Below are 24583 nucleotides of genomic sequence, written 5' to 3' on the forward strand. Positions count from 1 at the left end.
TCCTCCCATCACCTATATCAGGCATTTATCCCAATGTTATCCCTCTTCTACCTCCCCACCCCTGCTGTCCCTCCCCTAGCCCCACATCCCCCAGCAAACCCTGGTGTATGATGTTTCCCTCCCCGTGTTCATGTGTTCTCATTGTTCAACACCCACCTATGAGTGAGAACATGTGGTGTTTGGTTTTCTGTTCTTGTGTCAGTTTGCTGAGAATGATGGTTTCCAGATTCATCCATATCCCTGCAAAGGACATGATCTCATTATTTTTTATGGCTGCATACTATTCCAGGGTGTATGTGTGCCACATTTTCTTTATCCAGGCTATCATTGATGGGCATTTGGGTTGGTTTCAGGTCTTTGCTATTGTAAAGAGTGCCGCAATGAATGTGTGCATGTGTCGTTATAATAGAATGATTTATAATCCTTTGGGTATATACCCAGTAATGGGATTGCTGGGTCAAATGGAATTTCTATTTCTAGATCCTTGAGGAATTGCCACACTGTCTTCCACTATGTTTGAACGAATTTTCACTCCCACCAATATTGTATGTATTTGAGCTGTACAACATGAGTTGATAAATGTATACATTGTGTAATGATTATCACAATTGAATTAATTAAACACTAATCACCATCCTTGCTGTACTTTTAATTCCCAGATATTTTTTAGAAATTAGTTTTCTTGCAAGACAGATTTGTTTCGATTCTTGCACTTTTCTAGATAAAAAATCTATCAACATAAATATAGAGCAATATTTTTCCTTAATGATTTATATTGCTGTATATTAATGTAAATAACTATTAAAAACTATTGATGTTGTGTATCAGGAGTGTGAAATGCAACATTTAGTAATCTGTCAGTCTCAGAACTTACATGTTGCCACTGAGAACACTATTGAATGCAGTTTTTCTTTTCTTTTCTTTAGGTTCAGGCCTTTACATCTAAAGGGCCAGGACCATTTTCTGATATTTTAAAGTCTACAACATCAGGTATTTGTTTTATAAAATCTATGCAAATAGTAATTTAGAGGCGTGTGTGTGTGTGTGTGTGTGTGTGTGTGTTTGCCCATTGGCATCTTTAGGGATATGAACACTGTCTCTGAGCTAAATTTTAGATCAAAAACATGTTTTTGACCCGAAAATATCACCAAAATATGTTTAAAGAAACCTAGGGGTAGAGAGCCTAGAAGGTTATCACTGTGACAGATGTATTGGAGGAACCAAAGGGAGCCCAAGGACTTCAAAACTGCCTGATATTAAATCAAGAGACTTTGCTAAACTAAAGTTAATTTTCTCATGCATATTATCTACATGTTTTTTGTTTTCAGAAATCAAACCATTTCCTTACCTCATAACTCTTCTTGATAACAAGATAGTTTTTTTAGATATGGATCAAAATCAAGTTGTGTGGATGTTTTCAGCAGAAAGAGTTATCAGTGCTATGGGCTACACAGCTGATAATGAGATGGGATATTATGCTGAAGGGGACTCACTCTTTCTTCTGAACTTGCACAATCGTTCTAGCTCTGAGGTATTTTACTACATAATTCTTTTGAAATAAAGGAAGTATTTGCACATAACACTACTCTGTAATTAAAATGAGTGGAAAATGGTTTAGTCATTAAGATTAGAATGAAAAGGGCAGCTACTGTATAATCCATTAGCCACAAATGAATACAGAGTAAATCTTGGGGAAATGTCATTCAACACTCAGTTATCAAATAGTTATTGGGTTTAGGATGCTGTGTTAGAGCCTGAGATATTAGAAGTGAAATTTTATAGACTTTGCTCTTAATAAACCCAGATTAGTAGTAGTCTAACACTAGGAAGGCAGTATTGCCAAGTGATTAAGAAAGTGAGTTTTAGGATTTGACTACCTAGAATTCAATTTGGGCTCTACTACTTACTGGATTTATGATCACTGGACAGTTATTTAATCTCTATGGTTAAGTAATACCTCATCATGGGATTCCCATGAAGATTTAATAGGATAATCCATGTAATGCATCTAGCACAATGCCTGGCACGTGGTAGGCATTCACTAAATGTTAACTGAGAGCAAAGACAGACTAGGATAATTGCTGTGCTGAGAACAGGATGTGGTGGAATCACAGAGAATGAACATGTAGTATAGGTTGGCATGGTGGTGACGGAGTGGAAAAACATCTTGGAAACAAAGATGAGCCAGGTGAAGGCAAGGCAGGTACAAAGACAGGAAAACAAAGAGCCATAGAGTGTTTGGATGAGAGTGGAGTGAAAGGAAAATGGGAAAGCTGGAGAGGCAGTGGGGAGCCTGAACATAATGGACCCGCTTTACTGTGCTAAAGAACAGGTGTCATTCTAGAAGCCAACAGCAAGCCAGGGAAGATATTTAGTGGGTCATTAAGATGGTCAAGTTGTGTTTTAGAAAGGCCTGTCTGTTAGCAGCGTGAATAGTGACTTGGAGAGGGTTAAGTCTGAGACAATTAGGAGGCTGTCACAGGAATCCAGGTGGAAAATGTTATGGGCCTGAGTGGGGATGAGCATGAGGTGAGAAAGGAGATGACAATTTGGACATTTATAATAGGACTAGTTTGAACTGGGTGCAGTGACTCACGCCTATAATCCCAACACTGGGAGGCCTAGGTAGGGAGATCTCTGGAGGCCAGGAATTCAAGACCAGCCTGGCCAACATGGTGAAACCCTGTCTCTACTAAAAATACAAAAATTAGCTGGATGTGGTGGTGTGCGCCTGTAGTCCCAGCTACTTGCAAAGCTGAGACAGGAGAATCGTTTGAACCCAGGAGATGAAGGTTGCAGTGAGCCAAGACTGCTCCACTGCACTCCAGCCTGGGTGACAGAGCCAGACTGTCTCAAAAAAAAAAAAAAAAAAAGGAGAGAGAGACTAGTTTACTATGGATAGTAATGAAAAGAAGATTTCAATGAGGAACCATATTTGTCAGGATTAGCTTTGGGTGGGTGTTGAAAATCCATAAAAATATAAAATGCAGGAGAAAAAGAGATTTTGGGGTGGGTAATGAAAGTCTGTTTCCTGGGATCATTCATATGGAGATGTTCAGTAGACAGTTTGATATTTGAATCAGTAACTCATTAAAGATCTTGTCTGAAGATACAAATTTGTAGCACTGGTTTGTAGAGTGCAGTTAAAGCCATGGTAGTTGAAATCATTTAGGAAAAATGTGAGAAGAGGGCCCATGTTACAATGGCCCACTATCCATATTGCTGAGGTTTGGGATTACAAATGAGAAGTACAATAAACAAGTGATATGGGTGATTTTAGAAAAGTCTTCAAATAAAAATAACCACTCTCTTCTTGGCTGTATTCTCTACCTATTGTTAAGCTTTTCCGAGATTCACTGATTTCTGAAATCACAGTTATTACAATTGACTGGATTTCAAGGCACCTCTATTTTGCACTGAAAGAATCACAAAATGGAATGCGAATATTTGATGTTGATCTTGAACACAAGGTGAAATACCTCAGAGAGGTGAAGATTTGCAATACGAATTCAACAATAATTTCTTTTTCTGTGTATCCTCTGTTAAGGTATGTAAATGCAAGTATCTTTTTATATTGTGATGAAATAGATATAGACATATTTAATGTAATGTCTTTGGTTTAATAGTAGAGGACAATTATGAGAAAATAAGATGCTTAGGGCTCTGGGCTCACTATATTAAAGTAAGTAATTCTGCATGTAAATTAGGAGCCACAACCACAAATATGTAAACTTAATGCATACTGACAATTTGACTAACAAATTTAGGCTAATTACCATCAGGAAACAATAGCAGATTTTTATGCTAGTGAATGCAATAATATCATCTGTTGGTAAGGACAAGAAGAGGATTGAGACAGTGGCAAGCGATGAGCAGGAACAGATGGGCAGTATGTCTTGCACAGCAAAAGTTATTCTGTGATCATCCATCTTAGCTTAACTAATATCCTCATGAGGTGAGCTTTAAAGTCTCCTTTCAGCATCTAAGTAGCAATTTCCCAGGCTGGAAAGATACATTTTTGTTTGTACCATAAGCATAGGAATAGTTTATTTTGAGACTAGATCATTAACTAGAATTAAGAGGGGAATAGAGATGGACATTGATGAAAATTATGCAAATGTATTTTATATTTCAGCTATTATGTGGGCCATTTAACATAGCACCTACAGTTATTACATTCCAATACTTTAGTTGTAAACACATTTATTGAGAAATCACTGGAAATGCTACAAGTTAGACTTCTTGTGACTTCTTTCATCTCAGAAAAAGGTTACTGGACACTTGATCATGCTCTCTCTAAAGCCTCCATTTGTCCCTCACAGTCATTAGGAATGGTTGATCTGCATTAGAAACCAATATTTGAAATGATGTATTTTACTCATTAAGTTGGAGGGACTTTTTTTTCCCCCTATAGTCGCTTGTATTGGACAGAAGTTTCCGGTTTTGGCTATCAGATGTTCTACTACAGTATTATCAATCACACCTTGCACCGCATTCTGCAACCCACAGCTACAAACCAACAAAGCAAAAGGAATCAATGTTCTTGCAATGTGACTGAATTTGAGTTAAGTGGAGCAATGGCTATGGATACCTCTAACTTAGAGAAACCACTGATATACTTTGCCAAAGCACAAGAGATCTGGGCAACGGATCTGGAAGGATGTCAGTGTTGGAGAGTTATCACGGTACCTGCTATGCCCGGTAAGATGCTGATGTATGTGCACAGTCCCTTCAATCACATTTAAAAAGGGCTTGCCTTCTCCATATACTCCAAAGAATATACACATGACATTTGCTCTGCACCATGCCAAGTGTTCTTATAGAATTTAAATCAAGTTGTTTTCAGGAAAATTGTAGGTAAGCATTCACATAATTTTCTAAATCTGTGTTTTAAAAATTGTAATTAATAGTAGAGCTACAATTTAATGGGCTTAACTGTATATGCTTAGCATGTACTAAATGCATTATTTTATTTAATCTTCATAATGCCTCAGTGAAGTAGGAACTGATATCTTCATTTTACAGATGAGGAAACAAAGTCTGAGAAAAGTAAGGTAACTTTTCCTGAGGGCCACAATTAGTAGAGAAGTTGAAACTAGGTCTAATTACAACATGCATGATCTTCCTACTATCCTAAATTGTTTCCACTTTGATGATCCCATTTCAACATGACTGATTCAATACTTGGTTCTATTTGTTGAAATTTGAATGGTTGTAGAATAAATATTCTAAAGTCAAGTATAATTTGGAAGTCTCCTAATTAGGAGTTATTCAACAGAAAAAAATACACTCTAAATACTCCATATACTCTTAAGAGTCAACTCTTCATTGTCCAGTATGGTAATCAATCACTAGCCATATGTGGTTATTTAAGTTTAAATTAATTGAAATTAAGGCCGGGTGCCATGGCTCATGCCTGTAATCCCAGCATTTTGGTAGGCAAAGGCGGGTGGATCACTTAAGGTCAGGAGTTGGAGACCAACCTGGCCAACATGGTGAAACACCATCTCTACTACAAATACAAAAATTAGCTGAGCATGGTGGTGCATGCCTGTAATCCTAGCTACTTAGGAGGCTGAGGCAGGAAGACTCATTTGAACCCAGGAAGTGGAGGTTGCAGTGAGCCAAGATGGCGCCACTGCACTCAAGCCTGGTGACAGAGTAAGACTCTGTCTCAAAAAAAAAAAAAAAAAAATTAAAATTAAATAAAATTAAACATTTAATCTCTCAGTCACAGTAGCTACATTTCAAGTGTTCAAAAGCCACAAATAGCTAATGGCCACTGTATTGGACAATGTAGTATAAAACATTTCCATCATCACTGAAAGTTCTATTGGTCATTGCTGGATTATACAGTGAAGTTTTGAAATTGCAAATATGTATGTATGTGTTATAATTGCACATAGGTTTTGTTGACGTGTCAACCAAGCCCTTTTAGAAACAATTCCTAGGTACTCTAAATGGATTTTTAATGATAGAGGTAATGTTTTGAGTGATTCCCTCTTAGGTATATTACTTGCTTCTGTTAAACCTGTGACAAAGACCCTTTCCTTGATCAAACTTTAGTTATGCTCCTCTGAGTCCTCTTCTCGACTAGGCCTCAACTTTGGTCTTCCTGTGTCCATCTTTTCTGACTTCAGTTTTATAAAAAATCCTACAAAGTCAGTTTAGAGAGAACCCCCCCACCACTGATATCTGATCAAGTTCTTCATCTCCCACTCTTGGTGGGCATTGGTCTGACTTAAGTAAGAATTGTGTATAGGCTCTTGGCCTGCCTTTAGCAGGAATCCTGTTAGGATAATTTAACAAGGATTGCCTTATCCTTGATGTTATCTCTTACTGTCTTTCCACCCACTGACTTCCTCACTCAATTTTTTGGCTATAAAAACCCCAACTGTCTTTGTTACATTGCACTGTTTGCCTTTCCTACTGCGCTATTGCACTTGTCTTGACTAAAGTCTTTCTTACCATTTTAACAAGTGTCAGAATAATTTTTTCTTTAGTATTTAATACACGAGACACAAGAATTATCTAGTGGACCATTATATATGTATAAAACTGGTCAGTTTTTCATAAACCTGTAATTAAAATCCTAAAATAGAAAGATTTTAGAGATCATTTAGATGTTATGATGTAGCAAGAAATCTTTTCTTTAAAAATAATCCTGCATAAACACTTGTTTCTTTAAAAAACCCTCATAATTTATAAGGAAGTTTGCTTACATTTTTGGACAATTCTGAATATTAGATTTTTTCTTATATTTAGCCAATCTTCTCTTTGTTTCTCCCATTCATTAGTCTTAGTTCTGACCTCTAAATTTACAAAGAATAATTTAATCACTTTCTACATGATAGCCATTCAACTATGTAGTGATAACTGTCATAGCTCATTGTAAGCATTTTTTTTTTTTTTTTGAGACAGGGTCTCACTCTGTTGCCCAGGCTGGAGTGCAGTGTTGCAATCATGGCTCACTGCAGCTTCATTCTCCTAGGCTCAGGTGATCATCTTGCTTCCGCCTCCCAAGTAGCTGGGACTATAGCTGCACACCACCATGCCTGGCAAATTTTAGTATTTTTTTGTAGAGACAGAGTCTTGCTATGCTGCCAGTCTTGAACTCCTGGGCTCAAGTGATCCACTTGCCTTGACCTCCCAAAATGCTGGGGTTATAGGCATGAGCCACCATGCTGGAACCAAGCATTTTCTTTGGAGGAAAAATTTAAGTATCTGCAATTACTCCCCTAGTCTCCCACCTGTAATTTCATTCCAGCTGGTTAATATCCTCTTAAATATTGCCCCCATAAAGACACTGCACTCTCGATGTGTTCTGGTCGGTGAAGGGAGATTCTGGCTATGACGGTCTTCTTTTTGTTGCAGCCAAAAGTGGTATCAAATCTTTAGGATACCTGCCATTGAAAGACCACAGTCTTTTCCACATTCATTATTATTAAGCCAGATCCCTTTCATGCATTCATTTACAGAGTTGATAAATTTAGGATGTTACATTTATTCCTATAAAATTTGAATCAATTTCCTGATTCTGTTGTGATATTTTTGAATTTCAAGGTTGTAAATGAACCTGCTAGTGACAGTGATAATCATGTATTATCTGCGAACTTGATAAATATGTTTACTATGCATTCATTCCAAACCACTTATAAATATACTGAGAAAGGCACTGAGACTTATGCCTATCATTTAATACTTCCCTCAGATTGGCATTATTTGACTTTGAGTCACGTAGGTGGGTTTTAAATCCTGGATCTGCCCTTTACTAACCTGGTGTCCTTGAGCAGATTACTTAACTCCTCTAAACCTCAGTTTGCCTTTCCACAAAATGAGGCTGGTAAAAATAGTAGTGACCTGATTGACTTGATATGGTGCTAAAATTAGAGAACACCCCTAAAAACCTTAGCCAAATGACATTAAAGAAAGTTTTTTTATATATTAAAATAATAAATTCAAAATTTAGGAGTTACAATATAGAAAAAGAATTTTATATATTCTTTAGAGTAAAAAATGTAAGATATTAATTTTGTTCTTTATATTCCTTATGTTTTTAACAGCAGGTAAAACACTTGTTAGCTTAACTGTGGATGGAGATTTTGTATATTGGATCATCACAGCAAAGGACAACACACAAATTTTTCAAGCAAAGAAAGGAAATGGGGCCATCGTCTCCCAGGTGAAAGCCTTAAGGAGTAAGCATATCTTGGCTTACAGTTCAGTAATGCAACCTTTTCCAGGTAATACAGTCACATTCATAATTAGCTTGTTCTCCCAATTTAGGTTTGGAAAATTCTCATAATGTCTTCTTCTCCAAGGCTGTCCCTTTAGCCCGTTTGTTGTGCTCTCATCCTTGCTCCAAACTGCCAGTCTTTAGTGTGCACTCTGCTGTCTGCCCTGGATCACAAATTACCTCTATGTGTAAACGCAGCTTGGGCTGTGGTGGGCAACTTTAGACATGGGAAACCTGCATCCTGTTGTTCTCTCTGCCTGTCCTCTTTCTCTTCTCAGTCTCATAATTTCTCTTCTTTCTCTCATTTCTCCTTTGATCGTATTTTAGGCCTCCCAATGGTGTCAAAAAGCATTGCATACAACCTCGTTTTCAAGGTAATGGGTCATACTTGTGTTATTATTATGCAGTATTATGTATCAAAGCATTAAGTATTAATATATACTATTATAATATGTGGTACCATTTAACATGAATAAGCCTGTGATACCATTTTTATTGTTTTTATCTTTTTTTAAAAAGTGTCACTGATGAAGTTTTTTAGTGTTATGCCCCTCATCCTACTTTTCCCATAAACTGAATTTTACTGTGGGATTTGTATAGTGCAATGATTCCTAGAAAAACATGTATTATGTTATAGCAGAACTGACTATATATTTTCTACTGACAGTCATAATAAAACCTTGTTGAAATCTAAAAACCATATAAACAAAAACAAAACAGGTATTGCATGGCCTCATTGGTCTCTTGTCAAGGCTCTCTTTGCCACTAAGGTACAAATACCATTCTAAATTAAGTGTAACTCTCCTCTGGAGAGGGAAAGAAATGAATGACATAAACTCCCTTCATTTAAATGTTTTCAGTTATAAAATACGTAAATTGAAAAATGTAAAAATGTATAAATAAAGACTACTTTGTATTTTTGTAAAATAATTTATTTTTCACTTTGAGAAGTTTAAGGGAAAGTTCACGCGGCCTCTGGTTTCTGACTCAGCATATAAGAAGCTTAGAAATTGCCACTCCACCCAAAAGCAAGTAAAAGGCTGAGCAAATTGAAAACAGCTCTTCTTGGATCCACAAGAGAAGTGAGGTCACAGAGCAAACTGCTGTCCCCAGTATTGGAAAGACAGATTGGTAAATACAGAGAATTACAATTTACCAGAGCAAAAACCCGTAAGCAGTTTTAGCAGTAGAAAAAACAAAAAAAGCAGTTTTAGCAGTAGAAAAATCTAAACTGTAATTGATGAATTGCTTGAGGCTCAGTGTGGGTAACTCTGAAAATCAGAGACTTGAGGGGGATCCAGCCATAGGGTGGGGGGGCTTAACACTTTTATAAGTTTTACCTCCAGGAGCTTTAACTGTTTTTTTTTTTTTTCTTAGAAAATCTCCTTGTGCTTCCCGCAGTGGGGTGGGAAAAAGGAACAATTGAAAGGGACCAGAGCATTCTGTTCTTCTTAACAAGGTCTGCATTCAAGATATACTAACCACAGCTGGACCTGCTTGGGTTTTATCAGAGCTTAATTGACCTGGGCAAAGAGAATAACCCAACTCCAGCCCACTCCAGCCATCCTGTCCCACCTAAGTAGGGTAGGAGGACTGAAAGCAACCTGTGAAGTTCACAGTTGAAAAGCAAAGCAAAGACCTGCTTAAAGACTGAGATTTAATCTAAGACTATAAAATGCCTCCCCTCCCCTTACATCTTACCACCACATTGCTAAAGGCCTATTTACAGCAGTTTCTTTCACCCACTAGTGCATCATATTCAGCTATTAAAAAAAGATTTCAAGGCATACTGAAAGGCAGAAACACAGATCAAAGAGACAGAGGAACTATCACAATCAGATTTAAATATGGCAAAGACGTTAGAATTATTAGACTGATAAATTGAAACAACTATGATTAATATGCTGGGGGCTCTAATGGATAAAGTAATCAGTATGCAAGAACAGATGATCAATGTGAGCAAAGATACAGATGTTTGAGGAAAAATAATGCTAGAGATAAAAACACTGTAACACACAAAGAACGTTTGATGGGCTTGATAGTAGACTAGATGTGGCTGAGGAAAGAATCTCTGAGCTTGAAAATATCTCAATAGAAACCTCCAAAACTGTAAAGCAAAATAAATAAATAAATAAATAAATAATAAGGAAAAAAAACCAGAACAGAATATTCAAGAACTGTGGGGAAACTACAAAAGTTGAGAGATATGAATAATGTGAATATTAGAAAAAAAAGAGAGAGAGAAAGGAACAGAAGAAATATTTGAAAAAATATTTGAAACAATAATGACTGAGAATTTCCCCAAATTAATATCAGATACCAAATTACAGATATGGGACACTCAAAGAATATCAAAAAGGATAAATGTCAAAAAAACTACACTACGCCTATCATATTTAAACTGCAGAAAACCAGAGATAAAGAAAAAAATTCTGAAAGAAGCCAGAGGAAAAAATAATTTACCTATAGAGGAACAAAGTAAGAATTATATCCAACTACTTCTCAGAAACTATATAAGCAAGAAGAGAGACAAGCAAAATATTTAAAATGTTTAGAGAAAAAAAACCCTAACCTAGAATTCCATATTCTGTGAGATCATCCTTCAACAGAGAAGGAGCAATAAAGACATTCTCAGACAAAAATTGTGAGAATTTTTTATTAGTAGACCTGGTTTGAAAGAAATGTTTAAAAGTTCTTTAGAAAGAAGAAAACTGATACAGATCAGAAATTCAGATCTACATAAAGAAAGGAAGAGCATTAGAGAATAAATAAGTGAAGGTAAAATAAAACTTTTCTTTTTCTTAATTGACCTAATGGATAATAGTTTGTTCAAAATAATAGCAATAATGTATTCAATTATATCCACTTATGTACATATGTGTGTGTGTATATATATGTATATACGTATGTTTGTATTAAGCAAAATGAATCACGGCAGTGACACAAGGGATAGAAAAGAGGACTTGGGGTTATTTTGTTATTATAAGGTACTGCACACCTGTGAAGAGGTAGTGTTGATTGAAGGTGGACTTGGATTAGTTGTAAATCTATATTGCAAATTCAAGGGCAAATCACTAAAAAATGTTTTTAAAAAAGTATAATTGATTCTCAAGAAAGGAGAGGAAATAAAACACTTAGAATGCTCAAGTAAAACCACAAAAATCAGAAAAAAAAGTGGAGGACAAAAATAGGATCAAATAACAAGGGCAACAAATGAAAAAATAACAACAAATATGGTAGATGTTAATCAAACCATAGCAGTAGTCACTTTGAAGATTAATGGTCTAAATACACTGACTAAAAGACAGAGGTTGTTTGAGTGGATCAACAAACAAGACTCAACTATACATTGTGTATAAGAAACCCACTTTAAGTATAAAGGTACATCATATACGTAAAAGTAAAGGAATGGAGATAGTATATCATGCTATCACTAATCAAATGAAAGAAGAAATAGCTATGTTAATTTCAGACAGAGCAGACTTCAGAGCAAGGAAAGTTATAAGGGATAAGGAGGGACATTTCATCATTATAAAAGGGTCAGTTCTCCAAAAAGACGTAAAACCCTTAATGCATATGTCCCTAACAACAGAGCATCAAAATACATGGGGCAACAACTGATAGAACTGCAAGGAACAGAGGTAGCCACTATCACAATTGAAGACTTCAACATCTATCTATATCAGAAATGGGCAAATCCAGCAGAAAACAAAAAATCACTAAGGATATACTGATGAACTCAATAACAACATCAATTAATTGGTTATAATGGACATCTATCTACTATTAATAATTTATCCAACAACAGCAGAATAAACATTCTTCTCAGGCTCACATGGAACATTCACCAAGACAGACCATAAAATATACTTTAACAAATTTAGAAGAATAGAAATCATACAATACCTGTCCTCAGACTATAATGCCATTTAACTAGAAATCAATAACTGAAAAATCTCAGAGCACTTGAAGATTAAACAACACATTTCTAAATAACAAATGGGTAAAAGAAGAAATCTCAAATCAAAAATATTTTGAACTAAAAATGAAAACAAAACATTAAAACTTATGGGAATCAGTAAAATCAATGCTTAGAGGGAAATTTATAGCATTGACTACATATATTAGAAAAAAAACTAAAATTATTAAAGCTTTTGCCTTAGGAAATTAGAAAAAAAAGAGTAAGTTAAATCCAAAATAATAAAAAGAAACAAAAGAAAAACAAAAGACAAAAAGAAGTATAGGAGAAATCAATGAAATTGAAAACAGGAAATCAACAGATAAAAATCAATGAAACTAAAATCTGGCATTTTGAAAAGATGAACAAAATTGATACCTCTAGCCAGGCTAAGTAAAAAAGAGAGTGGATGCAAATTGCTACTAGTAGAAATGAAGATGGGGACATCTCTATAGGGCCCATGGAGATTAAAAGGATAATCAAAGAATGGTATTAACAACTCTATGCCCACAAACTTAATAACCTAGATGAAATGGACCAATTCCTTTAAAGACACAATATGCTAAAGCTCACAGAAGAAGAAATGGACACTCTGAATATGTCCGCATCTATTAAGTAAATTGAATTTATAATTAATAGCCTTCTGAAATAGAAAGCACCTGACCCAGATGAATTCAATGGTGTATTCTACCAAACATTTACGGAAAAATTATGCCATCTCTACAATGTCTTTCAGAAAATTGAACCAGAGGGACTACTTCCAATTAGGTCAACGAATGAGTTTATTCTAGGCCAGAATTACCCTAAGACCAAAGCTAGACAAATATATTACAAGAAAAAAACATTTTAGACCAGTATTTCTCTTCAATATTGCAAGAATTGCAGAAAATAAAGCAATATATTAAAATAATTTTATACCACAGTCAAGTGAGATTTATCCCAGCTATGCAAGTTTGATTCAACATTTGAAAATCAATTAATGTAGTCCATTACATCAACAGCCTAAAGAGAAAAAAATCAGATGATCAATCACATTGATAGATGCAGAAAATGCTATTGACAAAATTCAGCACCCATCCATGATGAAAAACCCTTAGCAAACTAAGAATAGGGGAAACTTCCTTGAGAAAGAACACCTATAAAAACCCTATTGTTAACATCATAATCGTGAGAAATTAGAAGCTTTCCCACTAAATCAGAAACAAGGCAAGGATGTTCCCTCTCTCAGTTTCTTTTCAACATTGCAGTGGAAGTCACAGCATGTGACAATACAAGAAAATTTATACGTAGCATACTGATTGAGAATGAAGAAATAACACTATTTGTTTACAGATGATATGATCATCTATATAGAAAATCTGAAAGAATTGACAAAAAGACTCCTGGAACTCTAAGTGACTATAGCAAGTTTGCAGGACACAAGATTAACATACAAAGTCAATCACTTTCTTATATACCAGCAATGGACAAGTGGAATTTGAAATTAAACTCACAGTATCATTTACATTAGCACCCACAAAAATATGAAATACTGAGGTATAAATCTAACAACATATGCACAAAAATCTCTATGAGGAAAACTACAAAACTCTGATGAAAGAAATCAAAGTACAAAGTAAATGTAGAGATATTCCATGTTCATAGATAGGAAGACTCAACATTGTCAACTTATCTATAGATTCAATAAAATCCCAATGAAAATCCCAGCTAAAGTTATTTTGTAGATATTAACAAACTGATTCTACAGTTAATATGGAGAGGCAAAAGACCTAGAATAGGTAGCACAGCACTGAAGAAGAACAAGGTTGGGAAAGACTGATATCACCTGACTTCAAGATTTTCTATAAAGCTACAGTTATCAAGACAGTGTGGTATGGTGAAAGAATAGGCAAATATCAATGGAACAGAATAGAGAGCCCAGAAATACACCCATATTAATATACTCAAGTAATCTTTGACAAAAGGGTGAAAGATAAATAGAGAATACTTTTCAACAAACTGTGCTGAAACAACTGGACACCCACATGCAAAAAAATTTATGTGGACTCAAACCTTACACCATTCACAAAAATCATTTCAAAATGGAACACAGACCTATAGGTAAAGTCCAAAACTTGAAAATTCCTAGAAAATAATATAAAGTCTAGATGACCTTGGGTTTGATGATGATGCTTAAAGTATGACACCAAAGCCACAATCCATGAAAAAAAGAATTGATAAGCTAGACTTCATTAAAATTAAAAAAAAAAATTGCTCTGTAAAGGACACTCTCAAGAGAATAAAAAGACAAGCCACAGACTGGGAGAAAAATATTTGCAAGAGATATATCTGATAAAAAAAAACTGTTATCCAAACTTTACAAAGAACTCTTAAGTCTTGACTATAAGGAAAGAAACATGATTTAAAAATGAGTCAAATATCTTAACAGACACCTCAACAAAAAAGATAAAACAAATGGCAATTCACATCATGTGTGACAAGATATACAAATACTCTATATGTCATCCAAAAAATGCAAATTTAAAACAACAATGTGATATCACTGCACACCTATGAGAAAGGTCAAAATTCAGAACATTGACAATACCAAATGCTGGCAAGGATGTGGAGAAATGGGAACCTTATTAATTACTGGTGGGAATGCAAAATGGTACAGCCATTTTGGAAGACAGTTTGGTAATTTCCTACAAAATTAAACAAATTCTAGCAATGATGCTCCTTAGTATTTATCCAAAACAGCTGAAAACTATGTTTACACAAAAACTCCCACAGGGTTGTTCGTAGCAGTTTCATTCATAATTGCCCAGCCACGAAGATGTTCTTCAGTAGGTGAGTGGATAAAGAGATCGTGATACATCCAGACAATGGAATACTATTCAGAAGTAAAAGGAAATGAGCTACAAAGCTATAAAAAGACATGAAGAAAACTTAAATGCATAGAAGTAAGTAAAAGAAACGAATCTGAAAAGGCTACATATAATGACTACAACTATATGACATTCTGGGAAAGTAAAAACTGTAGACAGTAATAAGATCAGTAGTTGCCAGAAGGCTCGGGGAGAAGTGGTGAATAGAGCGCAGAGGACGCTGAAGGCAGAGGAACTATTCCATGTGATACTATAATGGTGGATACAGGTCATCACACATTTGTTCAAACCTGTAAAATGTACAATGCAAAATTGAACTCTAATGTAAACTATGGACTTTGGGTGATAAGAATATCAATGTAGAGTCATTGATTGTAACAAATAGACCACTTTGGTGGGGGTATTGATAATGGGGGGAAAGCTATGCATGTGTGGAGAAGAAGAGTATCTGGGAAATCTCAGTACATTCCTCTCAATTTTGCTGTGAATCTAAAACTGCACCAAAAAATCTTACCAAAAAAAAAAGTCCATGCAGTATCAGAAGTTGAACAAAACACATAAACTCTCCCCGCCCCCATACACAAATATCCTCCAAAACGAAGTCCTAAGAGTAGCATGAGTTTTTTTTTTTTTTTTAACTGGAACTCGTTAAGAATTGATTAATATAATACTCATTATTTTCTTTTAAATCTGTAATCAATTTTATGTTGCTAGTTTCTAGGTACATTATTAAGAATACTTTACCTCCATCTGCTGGAAATTTTAAGGAATTACAAGTAACCTTGCTCTTTTCTGAAGGCGTTCATTCAATTATCTTCAAAATGTATGGGATTAAAAGAAGGAAAAAAAATGTAAGGGAAAGACCTGTCTTTCTGTCCTCAATAATATTTCCAACACTTCAACATATCATATTTCATCCGTTAAATAAAGAAATGACAAAATTACCAATGACCTTTGAATTAGATAATTGCTGTGACTGCTCACTTGTGTATCCCGTTCTCTGTTCAGATCAGAAATCAGTACAAACTGATTATTATTGCATAAATATTGGTTGAACTAGAGAGTGATCATCTTGTAACTTTAGTAACGTTATCTATCTCCAAACCCCCACACTTTCCAAATGTCCTCAAACTTAGGTTCACAGTGTTATTCTCTGTTGTTGGAGATTTGCGACGTAGTTCTAATTTTAAACATTTTTTTTTTTTGCATTTTGGAATTCATATTTGGAATTCCTAGACAAGGTCAGCATTATTTTCTCTAAGTTTTCATTTTAATCTCAGTAATGATGATAATAATAGCTAACATTTATTTAATATGCTCACCATGTGCTAGGGATAGAGTGATATATAAATATCTGTAAAGCAGGCAATCGCCTCTGTTTACAGAAGAGCTGGAGTAACATTCCCAAGACCAAAAAGTTAGCAAGTGAGGGAGCTGGCTTGGTCAAGTTATTTGTCACTTAGACATTTACCCCCTAATTTTCTTGTTGAATGCAAAGGATGTATTTTATATGTGGCTAATATGAAGTCATAGGGATCTACAACACTTACTAAATACCTAATACATGTCAGGCACCCTCTGGGGCTCTGGGGGAACAAAGATAAATCAAGCACAGTCTGAGCCAAAGATGCCTACATTCTAGTGGTAGAGGAAGAAAAGAAAGCAGCAAAAGAAAACCAAAACCAAAATCACATATGGCTAGTGCACTGGTGAAGAACGTGTGAAGTGTAGTGAGGACAGAGAAATGTCCTTCACCTGGAATAGGAAGGCAGAAAGGGCTTCGCAGGAAAAATGAGGCAAGGACTGAGCCTTAAGTAAGGTTTTGTCAATAGGAAAGATCATTCCAATTTGAAGAGACTCCCTGTGTGAAGGGTCGGACAGGTAGAAGTCCTGCAGTGTGTAGGTAGTGTACTGTGGTTAGAGTGAAGGATGGCTTTATGTAGTCAGAGATTGGTTAGAACAGCAAGCAGGAGCCAGGTTGCACAGTGCCATCCACAATGAGTTAAAGAGTTGACTAACTGGTATAAGATGGTTAGATTTCATATTAAAATCATATTTGGAATTATTTACATATTATGTAATTATCCTGTATTTTTAGGTGATGTTTTACATTAAGACTTAGAGTGAATAGATCAGGAAGTTGTGTTCAGCGGCAAGTGACAGAATCGTGATTTTCAAGGCTTAAGCCTGCAGTATGGTTGTGCTACTGTACTGGCCTAGAACAGACCATTCCCATTGTAGCCTCTGTGACTGGGGCTCCCTGGAGTTCTGCAGCATGCAATGTGTTTGGTTGTATGCGGTGGCCAGGGAGCTCCATGATGCCATCAAGCACCTGGGCTTGATCTTTCCCCAAACTTCGTTAGTGAGTCTTTTACTCAATTCTCACAAGATGACACTCTGACCCTCTGGCATAGTGTCAGCCTCCTGGGCTGGGAGAGGGTGAGGGGCAGAGGTGTGCAACAGTGATAAGCAGGTACCCACCTTACATCTGTCTAACCAGACTGTGTCACATGATGGTCTGGGCTGCAATCAAACTTCAGAAACAGGTTTTCCTCCAAGAACGATATCAGACATATATGAACTTAAAGAAAAGAAGCAGGACATTGGGTAGACTGTAGCAGCACATACTGCACACAGTATCAAGATACAGCCATTTTTCTTTCTTCAGAGAGAACATTATTTCAAAAGCATCTTCATATTTATCTTTTCAAGCAAAAGTTATGTATGCTCTACAAATTTCTAACCATTGTTATTATCCTTGTTAAAAAAATCTGCTTTTCCTCTCTTACACATATATGTATATATATTTAATCTTTTGCTTTCTTCTTATTTTAGATAAATTGTTTCTGTCTCTAGCTTTGGACACTGTGGAACCAACTATACTTAATACAACTAACGCCAGCCTCACAATCAGATTACCTCTGGCCAAGACAAACCTCACATCGTATGGCATCACCAGCCCTACTCCAACATACCTGGTTTGTTATGCAGAAGTTAATGACAGGAAAAACAGCTCTGACTTGAAATATAGAATTCTGGTAAGATTGGAACTACTGGTCTTTGTGTTTTCACAAGACTTTCTTTTTTGATATAAAATTATGAGCCATAGTAAAGTATTTCCTATATGTTCTGAAGTGGACTAGTATGCAACTTTTTTACAGCTAGTGATTCATCAAAAGATATTGTGTTCTAGTTTTCTTGACTGTAAGTTAAGCTTCAAGGAAGTATATCAACTCTTGCCCATTGATAGATTGCCATGGTAACAGTTTTCTGAGTGTCTAGAAAGAATTGGGTTTATTCCCCACCCTGATGATCTAATCATCCTCAGAGAGAATGATAGAGACTTGCTTTTTTGTGCCCTATGGAGCGGATTGAAGATTGAGGAGTAAGAGATGAACTGGGCGAAGCGTGGTGGCTCACGCCTGTCATCCCAGCACTTTGGGAGGCCAAGGTGGGCGAATCACAAGGTCAGGAGTTTGAGACCAGCCTGGACAATATGGTGAAACCCTGTCTCCACTACAAATACAAAAATTAGCTGGGTGTGATGGTGGATGTCTGTAGTCCCAGCTACTCAGGAGGTTGAGGCAGGAGAATTTCTTGAATCTGGGAGGCGAAGGTTGCAGTGAGCCAAGATTGCACCACTGCACTCCAGCTTGGGTGACAGAGTGAGACTCTATCACAAAAAGAAGAAAGAAAGGAAAGGAAAGAAAGAAAGAAGGAAGGAAGGAAAGAAGGAAAGAAAGAGAAAAAAAGAAAAAAAAGAGAAAGAAATGAACTGGACAGAAAGAACATTGCTGTATACCTCCATAGAATATATCTAATATGAAAATTGTACATTATATTTTGTCTTTTGTTTCCTATGTTCAGAGGAATATACTGCTATGCAGATGCTGTTTTTAGGCATCACTGTATCCCTTGCACCTAGCACAGTACTTGGCACTGTCTAGGCATTCAAGAGACATTTCCTAAATGAATTGGCACTATTCATTCAATCATTGAATGATGAAGTGTATTCATTAATATTTCAGTTGTCTTAGTGACAGAATCACGTATATCCAATATTTTGCTTTGTGCTTGGCTTTATTTAGCCAATCCAAAAGGTGAAATTGACTAACTATTGGACATTAAACACGATATGCTTTCACTTAAAGTATACATGATTTTTCATTACTTCCTTTATTTGGCTAACTAACCCTTTTTACACATTTTGAACATGAGTAATTTCAGAGATAGGTTAGCTCATTTGGCTGGTGAAGATTGGACTTGCAGCATTGGACACGCCTGTTATTAAATTTAATCTATCTTACAGTCTTCCTGTTGATTAACAGTGGTCTAAGACAGTGGTTCTCAACCTTGGCAGCACATTGAAGCTTTAAAAAAAAACTCTGCATCTAGGCTTCACCCCAGATAACTCAATCAGAATCTCTGGCAATAGAACCCAGACATAGCAGTTTCTTAAAACTTCCCAGATGATAGCAAAGTATAAACAAAGTTGAGAACTATTGGTCTAAGGAAAGTCTCTTTACTCTCTTAAACTTTTTTTCTAAGAATGATTAGATAACATAACAATCTTTTATTATATTCACTTACGTGTCACACGTTTACTACCATCTTGCTGAATTTCTAACACAATGTTAATGAAATAGTGTCCTCTTCTAGGAATTTAACTTTCCATGTGAAATGATTTATGCCACAAAATCAGCTGAGGGCTACCAATCACTTGGTATTTATTCTTGGAAATATTGAACAACTCGGGTCTGGGTAGAACAGCGGTATTATCATTAATAATCCAGAATTTAAAATAAATTAACTTTTTTGAGTTTTTAACTTTGTTCTCTCTTTGATTAAATAATTTCTACCCATTGTATAAAATGTTAAAAGTAAGATAATGATTTTTTAAAAATTAATTACAGGAATTTCAGGGCAGTATAGCTCTTATTGAAGATTTACAACCATTTTCGACATACATGATACAGATAGCTGTAAAAAATTATTATTCAGATCCTTTGCAACACTTACCACCAAGAAAAGAGATTTTGGGAAAAACTAAAAGTGGAGGTGAGTTATGGGCTTGGTATGGGTTTCTCAAGGAGGATATTGTGATATATGTGATGTGTATGTCGATGTTTATTTTTTAAATTTGAATGCAAAGTAATTTTAATATATAAGCTTTTTTAATGAGAAAAATGTATTTGTAGAAAACTATGATCTGACCCTCTAACCCTTGAAGTTGACTAATAATATTCTATCAAAATGGACAGCAACTAGGAGGTAAAACATTGAAATCAATATTGTTTGACGAAGAAACACATTATTTGGACTCACCACACAGTGTCACTCTTTTTCCAGATACTCAGAGGTTTCTGTACATGTGGTGAGCTGTAGAAAAGCCAAGCCTTTTTTCTATGTGAATTTTATTGAGGCCTGAGATGTAAAGTTACACAACAGTATTGCCTTAAAGAAAATAGATCTAAAAAGGTTTTCTAAGATCTTATTAGGCGTCAATTGTTATGAGGTGATGACATTTATTTCGGATTTCTCTGATATTCACAAAACTCACCCAAATTGGGTTATTTCCCATTGGCCATATCCTTGAGTTGGAGTCAGAGAATGATTTGGTCACTGGACAAAAATAAGTGGGAGCCTTTCAGGCAGCCTGTTAACCTACCATTATATAAGAGACTGACTTTCTTTCTGGACATCAGTTATTTGTTCTGCTCATACCATATGATTACTCCTCAACCCAAACTCTATTACTTCTTTCTATCTTTCAGCACTATTGTAGCATCCTTTATCATTCCTTGCCATTTATTTCAGTACCAGAGGCAGTGCAGCTCATTAATACAACTGTGCGGTCAGACACCAGCCTCATTATATCTTGGAGAGAATCTCACAAGCCAAATGGACCTAAAGAATCAGTTCGCTATCAGTTGGCAATCTTGAATCTGGCCCTAATTCCTGAAGCTCCTCTAAGACAAAGTGAATTTCCAAATGGAAGTCTCACTCTCCTTGTTACTAGATTATCTGGTGGAAATACTTATATGTTAAAGGTACAGTGAGTATACTAGGCACTTTTTATTGTCATTCTCAAGTGTAAGGCTCTCAAAAGATTAAGCAATTGTTCTTTTTTTACAAAAAGGTTCTGGCCTGCCACTCTGAGGAAATGTGGTGTACAGAGAGTCATCCTGTCACTGTGGAAATGTTTGACACACCAGAGAAACTTTATTCCTTGGTTCCAGAGAACACTAGTTTGCAGTTTAATTGGAAAACTCCATCTAATGTTAACCTCATCAGATTTTGGTTTGAACTACAGAAGGTAGACTTTTAATGCAACTCTTTATTTTATAATATAAATAAATTGGAAAGGCCTTTTTCATACATCTAGAGCATGCTCATCTATAAATAAACAATATATTTCACAACTTTCATTGATTTGGGTTTGGCATGTAGAAGCAGTAAGTTATCCTGACTAATTTCTTGTATGAAGAATTCTCAGGGAGATTAATTTGCTTTTAAAAGGCTTTATGTAAAAGGGTATAAGTTATAGTTACTAATTTTATAATATTTTATTTAGTTTAGATGTTAGCACGGTTCTCTAGCTTAAAGTCCATAGCAACTTGGTGTTTTTTATGAAAAAAATTAAAAAGAACTGAAGAAACAGAAAACCAAAACCTTGTTTAGAAATGTTCTTTTCATTATTTAAGGGCTGTGCAGTAACAGGAGAGAAGTAAAACATAAAACCAGCTTATTCTAAAGTAGTTTTGTTGTTGGCTTGCAAACTTTAAATAATTCCTTATCCAAAACTCTTCATGCTTTAACCAATAAAAAAAGAATTTACTTAAATAGATGTCATTGAATTTTAAGACATTAAAATTAATTCATTTAATTCAAACCTGATTAATTAATTCAAACCTGATTAATTCATTGATGGGGAAAGCCTACATTGACTTTTATGGTGATAAACTTAAAATTGATTATTAAGTTTTTATAATTGCTACTTGTTATTTTAAAGATTGTATATTTGCATGTGCATGTTTGTGGATATCTCAGCCTGTGTAAGTGTACACATTTTAAAAGATTAGTTAGAAATGTTTTGTTCAGTGGTAACTTAAAAAGCAAATCAGTATAATCATGGCCTATTTCTTAAAATGCAGTTATTCCCCAGGATGTTTAAAAATTTTTAAGTAAGATATTTTTATGATCTTATACTTTATAGATAAAACTGTGGAACAACACTGAATATTGAGTTGATAAAATCAAAGGCCATAGTTTAATTGGACTTTTTCCATTGAGCATGTTTCTGATGATTTATTGCCTATTTAAAAAATGGCCACCTTATAAAAATGCTGTTAAATTGGAGAAATACGTGTACCTTTCAAAATGACATCTATTTAAGTAAACTTAATGCAGTTCAGTCTAAAGCCAAGGGGAAGGATGTAAAGTTCATTTCCAAGATTATCAAAGAAATGAAATGAGAAAAGACTTTAGAGATGATTGACACTCTAGCCTCTCATTTTATTCATTGGAAGATGGAGACCCAGACAGATGTCAGATCTCACCAGCCAGGCAGAGAAAAACCTCAGGGCTGACTTCTTCCTATAGCAGTCCTTTTAGGGTGCTGTCCATGGAAGGAATAGTAGTCATTAAGTTATCCATCCCACTTTGTAAAGTTTGGGGAGAAGGACAGCAGACAGAGACCTCTTGGTCCAGTTCTCATGACTTTCATGTGGTGATTTTGTTTCTAAACTTCCTCTGTTTTTATACTTACTCAACACAGATTCCAGACAGACCATTTAGAAAATCTTGAAGCTGCAAATGCAAGATATAGTCATTTCTACATGAGTGGCCATCTACAAATATTAACTATGAGTACAGTAAAAGTCTGTGGTTCAGCAAGGGTTGATGAGTGCTATCTAGTCAGAAAGTGCTGTCTCTTTTGAATGACTTGGACCTACTCTGCAATGACAGGACAGCTGGGAATGATACTGAAACTCTGAGGAGTGGGCAATGAAGGGTACTATGTGTCTTTTTAATTAGTAATTTTTTAGAAAGGAAAGAGAAGAAAACGATAAACTTTGTCATTTCTGTTAAAATTTCTTTATCTGACAAATGACGGAACTAGAGCACAAGGTGAAGTTTCAATCTGGATCGGGGTGTCCAATCTTGTGGCTTCCTTGGGTCACACTGAAAGAAGAAGAATTGTCTTAGGCCACACGTAAAAAACCCTAACATTAATGTTAGCAGATGAGCTAAACAAAGTTTGCAAAAAATTTTTGTAATGTTTAAAGAAAGTTTACCAATTTGGGTTGGGCCACATTCAGAGCCATCCTTGGCCACATAAGGCCCACAAGCTGAAAGTTGGATAAGATTTATCTAGATCTTAAATTCTACAGATTTAAAAAAAAACTCACAACAGTGTATAGAAGAAGAACATATTTTAAATAGGGAGAAAACAAGTAATTTTGCTTTGGTATATTTTTTCATGGAAGCCCATTAAAATTGTGCTTTTCTCAGCTGTGCAGGAAAATCTCTTATCAGAACCATAAATTTCTGAAGTTCCAAACTCTCAGACATCTTAGCTCACACTCCCCTCACTCCTACCCAAATAATTTGAAAATCCCTCTGTGGTAGCCTTCACCCCTGCACTTGATAACCTCGAACAAATGGAAAGTCCTGACACCCTTGTGATTTACTGGGATATCCTGTGGCACCTCTCCAAGTTGGTGGTCTGCCCAGACATTCATTGCTGTAGTGAGGCCAACACTCTACAGGTTTCCAGCAGTGGTACCCTTGGTCAAACATCTCCTGACATTTCAAGGAGCTCTGATAATTTCTGGATGGTATGGAATGTTGGGTCACCTAGACTATTCACTTAAGGTAATTTTTCCACCAGATCATGAAGCAGACAGAAACAAAAAGAGTTAAGACTTTTTTTTTTTTTTTTAGCCAGGAATTAATTTCTCTCTCTTTGAGGTTCACAGTAAATACTATGGATTCAATGCCCCTGTTTCATTAAGCCGTTAAACTATATGTCTCAGCGGGATTGCTACATTTATGAGTTTAGTGCAGGTAGTGTCCCTGACATCAGCACTTCCATTTTTTAATTTTTAATTTTCTCCATTCCCTTATTCCCCTTTCTTACTGTACATAGTGGTCTACTGACTGAAAACGTCTAGAGAATCACTCCTTACTGAATAGAAAACTAATATAAAGTGTCCATCTAATGAAATGATGTAACCTCACGAGTGTTAAGTGAAAAAGAAGATGTAAATTAAGTTTATTCAGGGAAACTGACCTTTTTATGAAACACTACAAGGGAAAATACACCAAGAACCCTTGAAAGAGTGCCATATCTTTTTGTCTTTTCCTATTTGTATGTTAAGAAATTATCATTTTCAAATAATAATAAGTATCCAAATACACAGATTTTTAAAAAGCAGTGTTGCAGAGCAAGAAATTTCAGATAGCTATAATTAGAGGCCCAGTATCTAAAGTGGAATGAAAACAAGATTTTCTGTATTT

At 35.5% G+C, this 24583-nt stretch overlaps 1 protein-coding gene and 1 long non-coding RNA gene across 2 annotated transcripts in view; one reads left to right on the top strand and one right to left on the bottom strand.

The window, feature by feature from the left end:
• The window catches only part of ROS1 (ROS proto-oncogene 1, receptor tyrosine kinase), a 132930-nt gene that overhangs the window by 60979 nt on the left and 47368 nt on the right, over window positions 1-24583 (top strand). The window contains exons 23-31 of the mRNA XM_064360761.1: window positions 927-990; window positions 1329-1531; window positions 3342-3547; window positions 4415-4701; window positions 8064-8243; window positions 17897-18099; window positions 19975-20119; window positions 20879-21111; window positions 21201-21377. Of these exons, the coding sequence (XP_064216831.1) occupies window positions 927-990; window positions 1329-1531; window positions 3342-3547; window positions 4415-4701; window positions 8064-8243; window positions 17897-18099; window positions 19975-20119; window positions 20879-21111; window positions 21201-21377 (1698 nt within the window). The remainder of the gene's footprint in view (window positions 1-926; window positions 991-1328; window positions 1532-3341; window positions 3548-4414; window positions 4702-8063; window positions 8244-17896; window positions 18100-19974; window positions 20120-20878; window positions 21112-21200; window positions 21378-24583) is intronic.
• The window catches only part of LOC135268337 (uncharacterized), a 60308-nt gene continuing 58895 nt past the window's right edge, over window positions 23171-24583 (bottom strand). The window contains exon 5 of the long non-coding RNA XR_010336630.1: window positions 23171-23245. This is a non-coding gene — a long non-coding RNA (uncharacterized LOC135268337). The remainder of the gene's footprint in view (window positions 23246-24583) is intronic.

Source organism: Aotus nancymaae, unplaced genomic scaffold, assembly GCF_030222135.1.
Source record: "Aotus nancymaae isolate 86718 unplaced genomic scaffold, 86718_ANA_hifiasm-v0.15.2.pri h1tg000040l, whole genome shotgun sequence".
NCBI classification, from domain to species: domain Eukaryota; kingdom Metazoa; phylum Chordata; class Mammalia; order Primates; family Aotidae; genus Aotus; species Aotus nancymaae.